Source organism: Leiobunum rupestre, chromosome 10 (assembly GCF_980474605.1).
Source record: "Leiobunum rupestre chromosome 10, qqLeiRupe1.1.hap1, whole genome shotgun sequence".
NCBI lineage: Eukaryota > Metazoa > Arthropoda > Arachnida > Opiliones > Sclerosomatidae > Leiobunum > Leiobunum rupestre.
Window position 1 is genome coordinate 19362042 of NC_143393.1, and position 15587 is coordinate 19377628.

General features: G+C 36.3%; 2 protein-coding genes and 1 long non-coding RNA gene across 6 annotated transcripts in view; 2 read left to right on the plus strand and 1 right to left on the minus strand.

The window, feature by feature from the left end:
- by (focal adhesion protein tensin) overlaps positions 1-5157 on the plus strand; it is a 294492-nt gene extending 289335 nt beyond the window's left edge. For all 4 annotated transcript variants that reach the window (XM_090161244.1, XM_090161246.1, XM_090161247.1 and 1 more), the window contains 4 exons: positions 351-416; positions 488-656; positions 1943-2050; positions 3049-5157. In XM_090161244.1, coding sequence (XP_090017370.1) covers positions 351-416; positions 488-656; positions 1943-2050; positions 3049-3211 — 506 coding nt within the window. In that variant the 3' untranslated portion in view covers positions 3212-5157. The remainder of the gene's footprint in view (positions 1-350; positions 417-487; positions 657-1942; positions 2051-3048) is intronic.
- Positions 5158-11181: 6024 nt separating this feature from the next.
- Positions 11182-13764, plus strand: LOC149924955 (major facilitator superfamily domain-containing protein 12-like). The gene is made up of 3 exons (XM_090161048.1): positions 11182-11370; positions 11440-12345; positions 12565-13764. Exons 2-3 carry the CDS (start codon positions 11758-11760, stop codon positions 13642-13644), a joined length of 1668 nt encoding a protein of 555 aa, XP_090017174.1. The 5' UTR covers positions 11182-11370; positions 11440-11757; the 3' UTR covers positions 13645-13764.
- A 1038-nt stretch (positions 13765-14802) lies between these two features.
- LOC149924956 (uncharacterized) lies at positions 14803-15408 on the minus strand. The gene is made up of 3 exons (XR_016476983.1): positions 15249-15408; positions 15050-15135; positions 14803-14974 (listed from the first exon to the last, which is right to left on the minus strand). It is a non-coding gene; the product is annotated as an uncharacterized LOC149924956 (long non-coding RNA).
- Between the last annotated feature and the right edge of the window lie 179 nt (positions 15409-15587).

The following is a 15587-nucleotide window of genomic DNA, read 5'->3' on the forward strand; positions in this document are numbered from 1 at the left end:
CCGGAAAAATAAAATGCGGAAAATTTTCCGCAAATCGGAAAAATAAAAAATTGTAACATAAATTAATTTTTAAGGGTTTTTAATGTTTTTAACTTTTTATCGATATAAAATGTCTAATATCAGTAAACATACTACAAAACATTAATAGTGTTACATTGTTAATCTAGATGTTTAGTTTTACTATCAGACTCGAAAAATGAGGCAAAAATGCCGCTTTATTTAAATTTGCAAACAATATATTAGACTAATCATGGAATGAAAACGTTTTTTATTTTTTTCGGAAAAATACGGAAAATTTTCCGACTTACAACACTAGTTTAATGACATAAATTTTCCCCTTTATGAAATAGATTTATCAGAATCCCGGCACGCGGATGGCGTCAATTCAGCAACCGCTTTGCTCTCTCAGGGCGCTGGTCAGTATTTTATTTTCCAACTATCATTTCTTACTAGCTCAATTTTAACACATGTCATTGTTTTGTCCCAGCGTGCAATGTTTTATATTTAAACACTTTGGACATGGAGTCGTTGACTGGTCCTCAAGCCATTCGAAAAGCGTTGGCGACCACACTGGCCTCTAAAAACTTACCCGAACCGACCATCGTCCATTTCAAAGTGTCCATGCAGGGCATTACGCTTACGGACAACAACAGGAAGTAAGTGTAACCGACCGACTTTTAAAATGAATATATGAAAGCAGTGTGCTCGTTCAATATTATCTCAGCGCAACAGCTGAAAGATCAACCACGGCCAACTTTGATCTCTCGCGCTACAGCGGCCAACCCATTCGTCGAAATTCCGTGAGGAAGGATTTTCCCCCTATAAACTGTACTATAACCTGTAGGAGTTCAGCGTCACGCTCGTTTTTATATTGGCTTCAATGCTAAAACTATTCGAAAAATAATATTCCGCTAGGGGTGCTCAAACCATACACGTATCTTTGCTCATAGGCTAACATAGAAACCACAACGAATGGGTTGGCCGCTGTAGCGCGAACAGCGCGTGATCAAAGTTGGCCGTGGTTCAACCTAAAAACCTAGAAATTCAAAAGTAGTCTGCTACTTCTTCACATCTTTAGTGGACAGATATTAAGCTAGAAGGCGCTATATTTCCTAAGTTTGAAGCCTATAGTCGACGAAAAATTCTGTTTCTTGCACCTTTTCCAGATCGTGTTAATTACCAGAAATATTACCATATGTAACATAATTACTCATAAGTATGCCACTAGTTCTATTTCTTCACTAACTGTTTGTTTCACAGATATTGCGTCATCCGTACCCTACGTAATATTTGACGTCATCGAATCTCAAATGCCGATAATGCCGTCGCCCAATTAGCTCTACGTCTGATAAATCGACGGCCATTATTTTAGTAAAAAAACCGGTTGCATACTTATGAGTAATTATGTTACATATGATATTACTGTTAAGGTTAGGTATATTGCGACAAATAGGCCAGGGATAACCTGGATAAGTCAGGGATTTGAAATCCTAAATTTTCGTACGAACCCCAGGGGCGTAGGAACGTTCTAGAAGTTGGAGGGGGCAAAGAGCAAAGAAAAGGGGCCTAAAGAATGGTTTTGAATTTTTAATGGAGTGTGTAGCTTCTCCGAGTGCATGTGTAATTTTTACTTATATGTGAATTGGTGGGAAAAGACTGAAAATTAAACACAGTTGTGGTTCTACAAGCTTTATATGCTTTTAAAATGAGCATTTGAGCCTTTTGAAGATTTCAACAGACCAAAAGTTGGAGGGGGCAATAACATTAGTTGCCCCTCCCAGCAAAATTCTAGGGAGGGGCATTGCCCCCCCTGCCCCCCCCCCCTGGTTCCTACGCCCCTGGAACCCTGAGGGGTCAAATATCATAATTTATTAATAAATAATTGATTAATTGCCCTTTTGACAAATGCCACAATAAACTAATCCTGTCTTCATCGTTTTAGATTGTTTTTCCGAAGGCATTACCCAGTGAACGCCATAACGCACTGCGGCTTAGATCCCAGCGACACTCGGTGGCCTGTCAAATCCGAATCCGGTGTACCAACTTCGAAGTAAGTCTATTCATTTTATTCAGTTTTGATGAAGGCGTAAGTAACATAATAGTAATAAGTATGACACATCCTAAATGCTAATTTTCTTAACAAACCTTTTTTTGGCATTGACACTCACCCCCAGCTTTGACTGGGACTCGCAACTGAACTGACAAAAGGAGACTACCCGAGGTGGTTATCACTGATTTTTGTTGAAACTCGGGGGTTAGGTAGACCTTATGGTTGTATGAGAATTGCCAAAGGGAAAAGTTGCAACGGGCTTTAGTTTTCCTGTGCCAACCGAAAATGGTTTGACCTCTCCATTTAAGAAAGCATGGCATTTTCTCGGTTACCCAAATGTTGTTAAAATTTAACCAAAATTGATAAATTTTACCCAAAATCCTTCATCAATTTTACCCAAAATAGGTCAAATTCATCTTTTTGAGTAAGTTTTGAAAATTTAATTTTTAAAATTTTTTTAAGTAAGTACCCTGTGAAACCGAGAAAATCTCATGCTTTTTTAAATAGAGCTTTTTTGGTTTTGAGCAGTGGCGTAGCTGATGGTCCGCAGGGCCCGCGGCGCGAGGGGGCGCCGAGCTTCAGGGGGCCCCACTCACCATAAAAAAATGAAAAATGGGCTCCATAGAGATTTTGGCGGGGAGGCCTTTGAGTTCTCAGCTACGCCACTGGTTTTGAGAGGTTAATAATATTTTCGGTTGCCATGGGAAAACTAAATCCCATTGCAACTTTTCCCTTTGCCAATTTTCATACTACGTCTACCTGACCACCGAATTTCAACAAAATCGGTGATAACCACCTCGGGTAGTCTCCTTGTGAGTAGTATATTACCGTCCTTGGACATAGACACTAGGGGGCTCTGTACTGACCTAAACTATAATTACAAAAAAACTACAAATCAGTTCTGTGATAATTTTTGTCTAATTGTCATACTTACTGAAATTATGCTACTTATGATAAAGGGTTTGTTTGAGTAACTTATGTATTTGTGATTTTAAAAGCCGCTGCTTTGGATTTGTGGCTCGCAAGCCTACAAGCAAGACGGACAACCAATGCCACGTATTCGCCGAACTCGACCCTGAGCAACCCGCTTCGGCTATAGTCAATTTTGTGACGAAAGTCATGATGTCGGGTTCCCAAAACTCCAAATCCAACATGGTCTGATAAACGTGCTGTAAAAAACTGTTTTTGTTTTCGAAACGTGTTGAAACTGCGCTTTCCCTTTTAAATAAAACCCAAAAAAATACTTAGAATTATCTAGGTAACTACGAAAAAAACAGTTTAAAAAAACTATCAAGTACGAAATCGAAAAATTTAAATAATATATACGGACTCGTTAAGCTCGTCTTTGAGAGAAAAATATTTTAAACTCCTTTTTCTCCCCGTCTTCCTAACACGATGAAAATCCTACCAGCCAGCCAGCCAAGCTAGTTCGGGTTAATACTTTTCACTCCGCGCTTATTCAGAAGAGGGAGTTAAAAATATCGTAGTAGCCTATTCTGCCACGTATTTTTTATTGTTCGATATTTTAAACCGTTGTATTAGTGCCTAAATATGAAACAACATCGTTATTCGATATTTTAACGATATAATTTGCTTAAACTAACGTAAAACTACAGGGATTCAAAAGCCGATAAGGAAAACAAGTTGGTTAACCACAAATTAACATTTTTGTAGTGAAATACGTTTTAGTGTTGCTTTCCAACCCCACAATATTTAAAACGCGCTAAGATTTATTACAACCCAAAAGTTGTGTATTAAAAAAAACGAATTGTTGTTTTTCATTGTATAAAATATACATATACATTATATATAAATATATCTATATATATAAGCTTTATTTAACAAAAAAATACCACGAAAGCGTGCGCTCGGTTATTTATGAGAGAAAAAACAAATTTACTGTTTTAAATAATTCGATTTACGGAAATAATAACATATAGCTAAAATGTTTAGAGGCATTACGAAGAAAACAAATTATTTTTTTGTTAAAAACTAAAAAGATTTTTAGTTGTTTTTTTTTAGTTTTTTTTAGTAGGAACTACTAACTTTTTACATTTTCTTCTGATTTTTTTTATTGTCAAATTGATTGGAAATTGAGGGTTAACAACCGAACATATTTAAAAAGAATAAGGTACATAGTTTTGTGTGTACCTGATATATTTCTAAACCCCGTTAAGATTGTGTCCGATTGATAATGTATTTATTTTTGCTTCGGGAGAGTGACCTTGTTGAAACTTCTTCATTAACATCAAAACTGATTGGCTCTAAACCATAGAATTGGGAATATTATCGCTAGAATAAAATAGGCGCGTTCTGGAGTCGTAACAACGCGAAATAAATTCTGAAATTTCCAGTCAGCGCACTCCATAGTCAACTTTATCATTATACGGTGGCGCCATCTATCAATGTCAAAGTAGAATATTGGAAAAATTGTTTTTCATGGGATATAGTTCCCGCCGCTAACACCGGATGGCGCCACCGACAAATGATAGTTCCCCATTTTGAAAAATTTGTTTCGCGGAAGGCAGATTGAAACTGTAATTCTAGCGGTACTATTCCCAATTCAGTGGTCTAAACTGACGTCATTGAAGCCCATGGAAATGATGGAATATCCAAACATTGTCATTCTTGCTAAGTATAAAAAAAAATTATCCCATCAATTGTTTACAGTTAATTATATGGCATTTTTATCTCGTAAAAAAGAAATCCTGAAAATTATTAAATACCTCAACCTATAAAGCTTGTAATATTGTTTTTAGAAAATATCCCCTGAAGTGCTATAGACACGTGTTTCATTATTTTGTCCCAAAGTGCCTGGAACATTTTTGTAAAAAAAAAATAACATGGAAGTATTTCAAAATCGTTTTAACATTTAATTAAAACTTAAAAATAAAAAGTTGAGAAAGGAGACGGACATTCGTACGTTATTGGTTTTTGTTAGATGTTTTTTCGTTAATTCTAACCCCAATTACTACAAAAAAAAAGGTTTTCCGGTGATAAATATTTCTTTTTCCGTGCTTTTGCAGAATGTGCCAATTTTTTCTTTGTCAGTTTCAAAGTAGACTGCTTTTAAGATGACTTGAATAAAATAATATTTGCTTACCTTACCCAGTTTTATTGCCTATCTTGCCATCATCAGGGCCCCCAGAGGTCCTATAATTCCTATAAAATCCTATATTTTCAAAAATGTCCTATAACATCCCATATTTTTAGCAAAACCCCCCAGAAGTCCTATAAAATCCTATAATTTTGATATTTTCCCCATTTCAAATCCAACCACTCAGTTAATTTGCTAGATTTAGCTATAGTATAAATTCCTATACCAAGTCATTCTAGTCTATACTTTTGTTATTGTTAACATGGTTAGCTAATAGTTTATTTTTGTGATCAAATAGTTTCTAATTTTTAAGTGAAAATCAAAGATTTATTTCTTTAAATATAGATTTTGTTTTTAAATGCATAAAGTTAGTAAATTAAATAGCATATATAGTCCTATAAAATCCTATAATTTTGTAAAAATAGTCCTATAAAGTTCTACATTTTTAGAAATATAATCGTATTTTTCTTATAAAAAAATTGAAGATTTGAGTATCTTGAACTCTCGTGCCAAGAGTCCTGGCCCTTCTAAAGTCACGTTGTATCAACAAAAGTTCAAGTTAAATTCGTAAATTATTTCACCATAAGTATATTTTATTTACTGATATATATCCGTGGCGTCATCATAAATTTATAAAAATTTACAATCAAGCTTGTAGGTTAATATATTTCATTTCACCATAAGTATGCAATATTTTTTTCGTAAGTATATGTCTCCGGGGAAATATTTTAATTATAAAAGTTCCAAATCAAGTTCGTGGATTATTTCACCCCAAGTATATCTCTGGGTAAATATTTTTTTACCGAAAGATATTCCCAAAGTGACGTCATCATAAAGCGATGATGGGCATCGATTCTGTCATTGTGACCACTTTTGTTATTAGGGTTTCTTAAAAGAGCGCGATACGTAAATGAGAGGAGCGCCAATTTCAGCGCTCAAAAAAGAGTGAAAAGAGAGGAGCACTTATTTTACCGCTCAAAAAAAGCGAAAAGAGAGGAGCACTAATTTTACCGCTCAAAAAAGTGAATAGAGAGGAGCGCTTATTTTACCGTTCTAAAAAGAGCGAAAAGAGAGGAGCGCTTATTTTACCGCTCAAAAAGAGCGAAAAGAGAGGAGCGCTTATTTTACCGCTCCAAAAAAGTGAATAGAGAGGAGCGCTTATTTTACCGTTCTAAAAAGAGCGAAAAGAGAGGAGCGCTTATTTTACCGCTCCAAAAAAGTGAATAGAGAGGAGCGCTTATTTTACCGTTCTAAAAAAAGTGAATAGAGAGGAGCGCTTATTTTACCGCTCAAAAAGAGCGAAAGGAGAGGAGCGCTTATTTTACCGCTCCAAAAAAGTGAATAGAGAGGAGCGCTTATTTTACCGTTCTAAAAAGAGCGAAAAGAGAGGAGCGCTTATTTTACCGCTCAAAAAGAGCGAAAAGAGAGGAGCGCTTATTTTACCGCTCAAAAAGAGCGAAAAGAGAGGAGCGCTTATTTTACCGCTCAAAAAGAGCGAAAAGAGAGGAGCGCTTATTTTACCGTTCCAAAAAAGTGAATAGAGAGGAGCGCTTATTTTACCGTTCTAAAAAGAGCGAAAAGAGAGGAGCGCTTATTTTACCGCTCAAAAAGAGCGAAAAGAGAGGAGCGCTTATTTTACCGCTCCAAAAAAGTGAATAGAGAGGAGCGCTTATTTTACCGTTCTAAAAAGAGCGAAAAGAGAGGAGCGCTTATTTTACCGCTCCAAAAAAGTGAATAGAGAGGAGCGCTTATTTTACCGTTCTAAAAAAAGTGAATAGAGAGGAGCGCTTATTTTACCGCTCAAAAAGAGCGAAAGGAGAGGAGCGCTTATTTTACCGCTCCAAAAAAGTGAATAGAGAGGAGCGCTTATTTTACCGTTCTAAAAAGAGCGAAAAGAGAGGAGCGCTTATTTTACCGCTCAAAAAGAGCGAAAAGAGAGGAGCGCTTATTTTACCGCTCAAAAAGAGCGAAAAGAGAGGAGCGCTTATTTTACCGCTCAAAAAGAGCGAAAAGAGAGGAGCGCTTATTTTACCGTTCCAAAAAAGTGAATAGAGAGGAGCGCTTATTTTACCGTTCTAAAAAGAGCGAAAAGAGAGGAGCGCTTATTTTACCGCTCAAAAAGAGCGAAAAGAGAGGAGCGCTTATTTTACCGCTCAAAAAGAGCGAAAAGAGAGGAGCGCTTATTTTACCGTTCCAAAAAAGTGAATAGAGAGGAGCGCTTATTTTACCGTTCTAAAAAGAGCGAAAAGAGAGGAGCGCTTATTTTACCGTTCTAAAAAGAGCGAAAAGAGAGGAGCGCTTATTTTACCGCTCAAAAAGAGCGAAAAGAGAGGAGCGCTTATTTTACCGCTCAAAAAGAGCGAAAAGAGAGGAGCGCTTATTTTACCGCTCCAAAAAAGTGAATAGAGAGGAGCGCTTATTTTACCGTTCTAAAAAGAGCGAAAAGAGAGGAGCGCTTATTTTACCGCTCCAAAAAAGTGAATAGAGAGGAGCGCTTATTTTACCGTTCTAAAAAAAGTGAATAGAGAGGAGCGCTTATTTTACCGCTCAAAAAGAGCGAAAGGAGAGGAGCGCTTATTTTACCGTTCTAAAAAGAGCGAAAAGAGAGGAGCGCTTATTTTACCGCTCATAAAGAGCGAAAAGAGAGGAGCGCTTATTTTACCGCTCAAAAAGAGCGAAAAGAGAGGAGCGCTTATTTTACCGCTCAAAAAGAGCGAAAATAGAGGAGCGCTTATTTTACCGCTCAAAAAGAGCGAAAAGAGAGGAGCGCTTATTTTACCGCTCAAAAAGAGCGAAAAGAGAGGAGCGCTTATTTTACCGTTCCAAAAAAGTGAATAGAGAGGAGCGCTTATTTTACCGTTCTTAAAAGAGCGAAAAGAGAGGAGCGCTTATTTTACCGCTCAAAAAGAGCGAAAAGAGAGGAGCGCTTATTTTACCGCTCAAAAAGAGCGAAAAGAGAGGAGCGCTTATTTTACCGCTCCAAAAAAGTGAATAGAGAGGAGCGCTTATTTTACCGTTCTAAAAAGAGCGAAAAGAGAGGAGCGCTTATTTTACCGCTCCAAAAAAGTGAATAGAGAGGAGCGCTTATTTTACCGTTCTAAAAAAAGTGAATAGAGAGGAGCGCTTATTTTACCGCTCAAAAAGAGCGAAAGGAGAGGAGCGCTTATTTTACCGTTCTAAAAAGAGCGAAAAGAGAGGAGCGCTTATTTTACCGCTCAAAAAGAGCGAAAAGAGAGGAGCGCTTATTTTACCGCTCAAAAAGAGCGAAAAGAGAGGAGCGCTTATTTTACCGCTCAAAAAGAGCGAAAATAGAGGAGCGCTTATTTTACCGCTCAAAAAGAGCGAAAAGAGAGGAGCGCTTATTTTACCGCTCAAAAAGAGCGAAAAGAGAGGAGCGCTTATTTTACCGTTCCAAAAAAGTGAATAGAGAGGAGCGCTTATTTTACCGTTCTAAAAAGAGCGAAAAGAGAGGAGCGCTTATTTTACCGCTCAAAAAGAGCGAAAAGAAAGGAGCGCTTATTTTACCGCTCAAAAAGAGCGAAAAGAGAGGAGCGCTTATTTTACCGTTCCAAAAAAGTGAATAGAGAGGAGCGCTTATTTTACCGTTCTAAAAAGAGCGAAAAGAGAGGAGCGCTTATTTTACCGCTCAAAAAGAGCGAAAAGAAAGGAGCGCTTATTTTACCGCTCAAAAAGAGCGAAAAGAGAGGAGCGCTTATTTTACCGCTCAAAAAGAGCGAAAAGAGAGGAGCGCTTATTTTACCGCTCAAAAAGAGCGAAAAGAGAGGAGCGCTTATTTTACCGCTCAAAAAGAGCGAAAAGAGAGGAGCGCTTATTTTACCGCTCAAAAAGAGCGAAAAGAGAGGAGCGCTTATTTTACCGCTCAAAAAGAGCGAAAAGAGAGGAGCGCTTATTTTACCGCTCAAAAAGAGCGAAAAGAGAGGAGCGCTTATTTTACCGCTCAAAAAGAGCGAAAAGAGAAGAGCGCTTACTTTACCGCTCTAAAAGAGCGAAAAGAGAGGAGCGCCGATTTTACCGCTCAAAAATGCGAGAGCGTGAGCCGATATTAGGCTAGTAAGTAATCATATTGTTTCCATAATTATTATAATATTTTATTGAGACGCCATCAGAAGAAAAAATTTGCCCTCTAGCGAGGTTCTGTCAAAGGCTACTTGAGACGCGAGAGTGAGTGGACTCAAAACAGCTTCGAAGTTCGCTATAGAGTATCTGTCGCTAATAGCTCCAAAGTAAAGGTTTTGGTCGTGACGAATAAATGTTATACTTTTGAAACATTATAGACTTATGATTTTACGAATTAACTATTTAATTATTAAATGCAGGTTTTAATTTTTACTAGATATTTAAAAAGCAATTTTTATCGCCTATAAATCATGAACCAAAAATTTTAAACAAAACTGCATAGATCCTACGAAAATACAGATTAGAAGCGATAACTAATTGAACTTTTGAGTAGTTAACGTTGGTTGCTAAGTTAGAATTTTCCCGGTCGAAATTGTTATCTTAAGGGATTTGCTATATCGGCCAAAAGAATGATTAAAATATGCGAGACCAACTTTTATTATCATCCAAAGTACAAGTAAATGGAAGCGTAAGTAACATAACAACTATAAGTATGACACGTCCTAATGTTTAATGCTATTTTTTTTATTCGAACCTTTTTTCTACACTATCACTCCAGCCCAACTTCGACTTGGACTGGCAACTTAACAGAGTAATATATTATCGTCCTTGAAGTAGTAATTTCGTTATGGTATATTTAGACACTAGGGGGCTCTGTGCTGAGAGCTAATGTATTCAATTTATTTAAGGCATTTTAGTCCGCCAATTCTGGCCACTAGGTTCTCTCGTATCTGGACGCAGTTGCCTAGGCAACGGCCAGGTTTCACGAGAAATATGGCGTTGCAAACTGTTGCATTATAAGAAATTTGGTATATAATTTACAATGTTTAGCTTCTTAATTCCCAGAGTTTAAAGAAAAGAAAAAATAAAACCAATATACCTCATTAACTAAACACATATCTTGAATAAGTTCATAAAGAACATCATGAAAACCTCTTATTTGCTCCAGATCAGAGAGCCATCTCTCGTGAATCAAAAGCGAATAAGAAAGTCGTCGCGTCGGTAAAATATAATTCATTTGTCGAGGACTGGTGTGCACGAGCTTTTATAATAACGTAGGCAACTCTTGATCAGTGTTGCTAGATTGTGAGAAATTTCCCATATTGTGGGAATTTTTGGGGTCCATTTTGGCTATATGGGGAAAAGGTAATTTTTTTCAAAAACGTTGATTTTGTGGGAATTTTCTCGTCTGCGGGTATTTATTTATCCTATGTTTTTTTTAATTGGACTATCAATAGAAAGCTCAAAATTAGCTAGAGCATTGTATTTTCGTGAATCTTGGGATTTTATAAATATTTTAAATTAATCAACAAAAATTTTTAAAAATTGTAATTTCAATAAAATTTAATTTTAAAAAGTTCCTTTTCCAAAAATTTTGAAAATTATGGCATGTTTTCCGTTGAGTTTTCGTTGGGGCGGGGCTAAATAGGGTTGTGGGAATTCATGGGAAATTTACTAATCAGCAATGGGAATTTTTACTTTCGAATATTGGCAGCACTGCTCTTGATTACGTATAAACTCCGAAAATCAGTTTGGTCACTTTGGTGATCATCTTTGGTAATTGTCATACTTATGTTATTGTTCGTTACTTATGATGGAAATCAATAAAATTCCATTCATCATATTGAAAATAATTGAGTAATTGACTGATGTGTCGTAACGTTGCTGGTTGAAGTGTTACGATGGGCGGCTATCAACTATTTAATCTCCTTGGCAAATTTGACGAAAAATTAAAAAGCGCGCCTCTCACTTTCACTATCATTTTCCGTAATCTGGATGACGACTTACCACATGGTAAAGACTAAAGAGGCGTGCACGTGATTTTAAGGAAGATAAGACGTCACATGATGAAAGCACGTCACAGCACGTGGGATGGTAGGAGGAAATAACGAGAATGGGATTTACCTAATTAACGTAGGCAGCGCCTCATTGGATTTCCCTCGCCACCTGAAAGGCTGAAATCACACTGTCTACAAAGGCTACTACACTGACTTTATAGGATATGTTGACATCAACAAAATGGGTCATGGATCAAATACGTGAGAAAAATGGGAGGTACAAAATGAAGACAAGAAATTAATAAACGGTAAATTTTCATCTTTTATTTGATTTAAATTTTTAACGTCCTATTTATTTTTTAATCTTTTTATTCTAGTCTCAACTTTTTTACCATCGAAAGTACGTTGTTGCAATGGTAACTTTAACAATCAACATCAAGGGCCATCGTTCTTTTTAAAAATTTGGTTCAATGCCATTTAACACCTAACCTATGTTAGTAAAAAAAAAATTATCTTCCTGATATTGGGAAAACTCATTGTTACCTTACTTTTAACAAATTTAAACTGATAGGATTTTATCTATAAATTTAAAGACTACAAAGAGGAAGTTCTATTGTTCAAATCGTGAAAGGGTTTATGTAAAATATAACCCTTAGAATATTTTAATATTGTTCACAGTTAAAAATTTTTCAATTATGGAAAATATTAATGTAAATGAGCGAAGGCACGAGCTATCGCGTTTGTCTCGTTTTGCTTACAGCGTTGGACATGTACTGAACGATCTTTGCGCGTCCATGTGGTTTAGCTACCTTCTTATGTATTTTCATTTTGTGCTGAAATTTGACAATGTAAAAGCTGGTGTTGTATTATTAATTGGTCAAATAGTGGATGCAGCTGCAACTACTTTCATTGGGTTTGAATCGGACAAAACTGGTGATTTTTGGTTTTGCCGTTACGGCAAAAGAAAAACCTGGCATTTGATCGGAACTATTTGCGTGTTGGGCAGCTTCCCATTTATATTCATGAACTGTTTCGGATGTAGTAATTCCACTCAAGGGGCGCTGCTTTTTTATTATGGAATGTTCGTAGCAATATTCCAATTTGGATGGGCCTCCGTTCAAATTTCCCATTTGTCAATGATACCCGACATCACAACTGCATCGTGCGAAAGAGTGGAACTAAATTCATACAGATATGCCTTCACTGTGATATCAAATGTGTGTGTCTACGGAATTGCTTGGCTATTTCTTGGAATGGAAAGTGAAGGCTTGGAATCTGAACAGGTATGTCTTTACACGGTGACCACACTTCCCATATTTTCTATTTTGTGTTTCCTATAATTTTATGGTTCTGCAAAATTATTTAAACCTATAGCACTGTAAAAACTTTGGATACCAGTTTTTCCAGTTTCCATTGTGTTTTGGGTTTTTTTCTGTGGTCACCTCTCCTTTATTTTCAAAAATTATATTAACATTTCAATTAACTATAAATATTTTTCAAAGGTTGGGCCTCAAGATAATGTGAGATTCCGCAACATTATGCTGTGCGTAATAGGAATTGGATTTCTGACTTCGATATTTTTCCATCTTTTTGTCAAAGAAAAGCCTAATCCACCACAACTATTTCACAATGAAATATCCCGCAGCTCATCGAGAGCCCGTAGCCCATCAATAGCACGCAGTTCATCAGTAGCACGCAGTTCATCAGTAGCACGCAGCTCATCAATTGCCAACAGCTCATCGAGAGCCCCCAGCCCATCAATAGCCCGTACTGCATCAGTAACTGATAGTGGCAATCATAGTCAATTAGCTTCACGTTCCATTGCTGTAACAGTACATTTAGAATGGAAAGACTGGTTTCGCGAATCTCAGTTTTATAAAATTGGACTGCTTTATATGGGAACGCGACTTTATGTCAATTTGTCCCAAGTTTACATCCCTTTATACCTACAAGACACGTTACAGCTACATAGACGGAGCATCGCGATTATCCCTTTAGTCGTGTACGTGAGTGGATTTATAGCTTCCTTTCTCGTTAATTTTTCTAATAAGAGAATTGGCCCCAAAATAACTTATTTTGTATCCGCCTTAATTGCTATTGGAACTTGTTCTTGGATTTACTTTGGTAAAGGAGAAGAGTACAGGTTCGTTTTAATTTATGTGGTGGCAGCTTTAATCGGAATAGCCAGCTCTTCAATGTTAATTACGAGTTTAGCCATAACGTCAGATTTAATTGGACATAATACGAGTTCGGGAGGATTTGTGTTTGGTTGTATGAGTTTTCTGGATAAATTGTCCAATGGATTAGCGGTTATGTTAATTCAGCAGTTTCATCCGTGTATTTCATGCTGCGCAGCCTGCAAGTTTTACTACGCAGAAATATTATCATTCGCTTGTGGAGGAGCTGCTATCTTAGCACTAATAGCTTTAGCCTTATTGGCACCTTACAAATTAAAGGCTGGTCAACGTATCGTATTTATAGAGTCTTGTGATCACGAAAGTCAAAGATATGGAATATCTCGTAAATATCTGACACACGCAGAATCAATCGATGAGAGTAATAACTCAGTTAATGTTAATTAAACCATCTGACATTAATCAATCTCAACAAACATTCCATAATATTAAGTGCAATGTTTTAATCTAAACTAATGAAATTATACTATTTTCTATAGTAAAAACTAAAAAACAGGTTCCTATGATGATATAAAATTAAAAATATTTTAATAACATGTTTTATTTTTTTCACTTATTTGTAAGTAGAGGTCAAGCATACATTTTCAATAGCATTTTCAACTTGCACACAGAACCGATTTTGAAATAGCTATACATCATTTTGTACACTGATCTCTGGAATTGGCCACTTAGAACACCAATGTGTTGTGAAGATTTTTATCTCCACTGGCGACTTTCCACAAGAAACTTGTTGACCCTAAATTTCAATAGCTTAGCATCTGTCCAGTGCAGTTTCTCGGTGAGAAACTTTTAAAGAACTATGAATATATGGTAAAGTTTCAGAGTTTGAATTGATAATCCACATTAAAGATTCGGAGGTTTTAATATTCTCCAAATGGCTTTATATAAATCATTCAGGATAAAAATTTATTCACAATCTCCACAAGTCACGGTTCATCACAGCTGATGGCAACAGGATTTCCCCTAGGTGCAAGATAACCACAATTAAAACTAAGATTTACAGAGTAACTAATTGCGAGATTGTCATTTAAGCTAGATTGGTTCCATGTTATCATATTATTCATGCAAAAAGGTATATACATTTTAGAAATCTTATTGATGTAAATTTGTATTCATAAGGGAAAATTATCTGAACTTTCATTAGTTTGATTTTTACTAGAAAAATGGGAAAATCCCTGATATTTCTAAGTCCGCATGAACTCTGCCAACCCTTCCTTACATCTATTTGATTGAATTCTAAGTGATATACAACCGAAAATGCTGTTCCCACATGATCGAAATGTTTATATTGAAAGCCCACATGTTCGACAAATTGCGGTTGATTTTTGTTTCTCAAAAATCCAGAATGAAATGATAAAATAACCCTAACCTATAAACAAGCAATGCGACCCTAGAATCTGAAACTTAACACTTTCCGCCTTATGAAAATAAACCAATGCTGTTATTTTTTGGAACAAATGGTCCCCTTTAACAGCACTTTCGTTACAGGCTCTGCCTTTAAAACGTGTTGATCAATTTCAATATTTTAAAAGGAAATTTAAAAAGTCCATGGAAAAAAAATTTATTGATAAATACCATAATCTTATGGTTATTTAATACAAAATAAAAATAGATGCGAAATCTTCAGGGAGACGATATATCGCCAACATCACGATACTCTTGGAGTACATATTCATCCAGGCTTAACTTATTTCCCTCCCGTGCGGATGCTCAGCGTCTACGAAAATTGGAACAACGTGGCTATTAGGCTTTGCGTTGCATTTTACGAACAGCAGTAATTTGACTTTCTTACCTAAGCTCTTAAAAGCTACTTTACTTCGATCTTTCCCTCATCTTCCTCCTCTTACGCTTCAACCTCCTCATACGCTTCTTACGCCACTAAAAAAAATAATCAAACAAGGCTTAGTCATTTTTAGGCCCTTCAAGCCTTGGCGATATAAAAATGCCAATTTTTCACTTTAAACTAAAATAAATTAATAAATAATACTTGCCTTAGCTCTCATGGTTGGGTCGCGTTACCGCGAATAGAAATTATCTAGATTTAAATTAAATTCTGTCCAAGATGAAATGCGATTTAATCGAGACACGCTCAGTTTCCAAACCCAAATTACGAAGTGCCGAGAAAGAGAATCAGCAACGACGCAGTATTTTACAGAAGGAAATGATTTCACTCCACATATGGTAGTTAATCCGTACAAAACTACTATACTTTAACGTAGTTAGAAATAAAAATTCTGTTTCTAGAATGACTTTATTTTGGAATGTAAGATACCCCAATAGGAAGCGAGCCGGATGCCGTAATATGGTAAAATAAATACTATTTTCTTAAA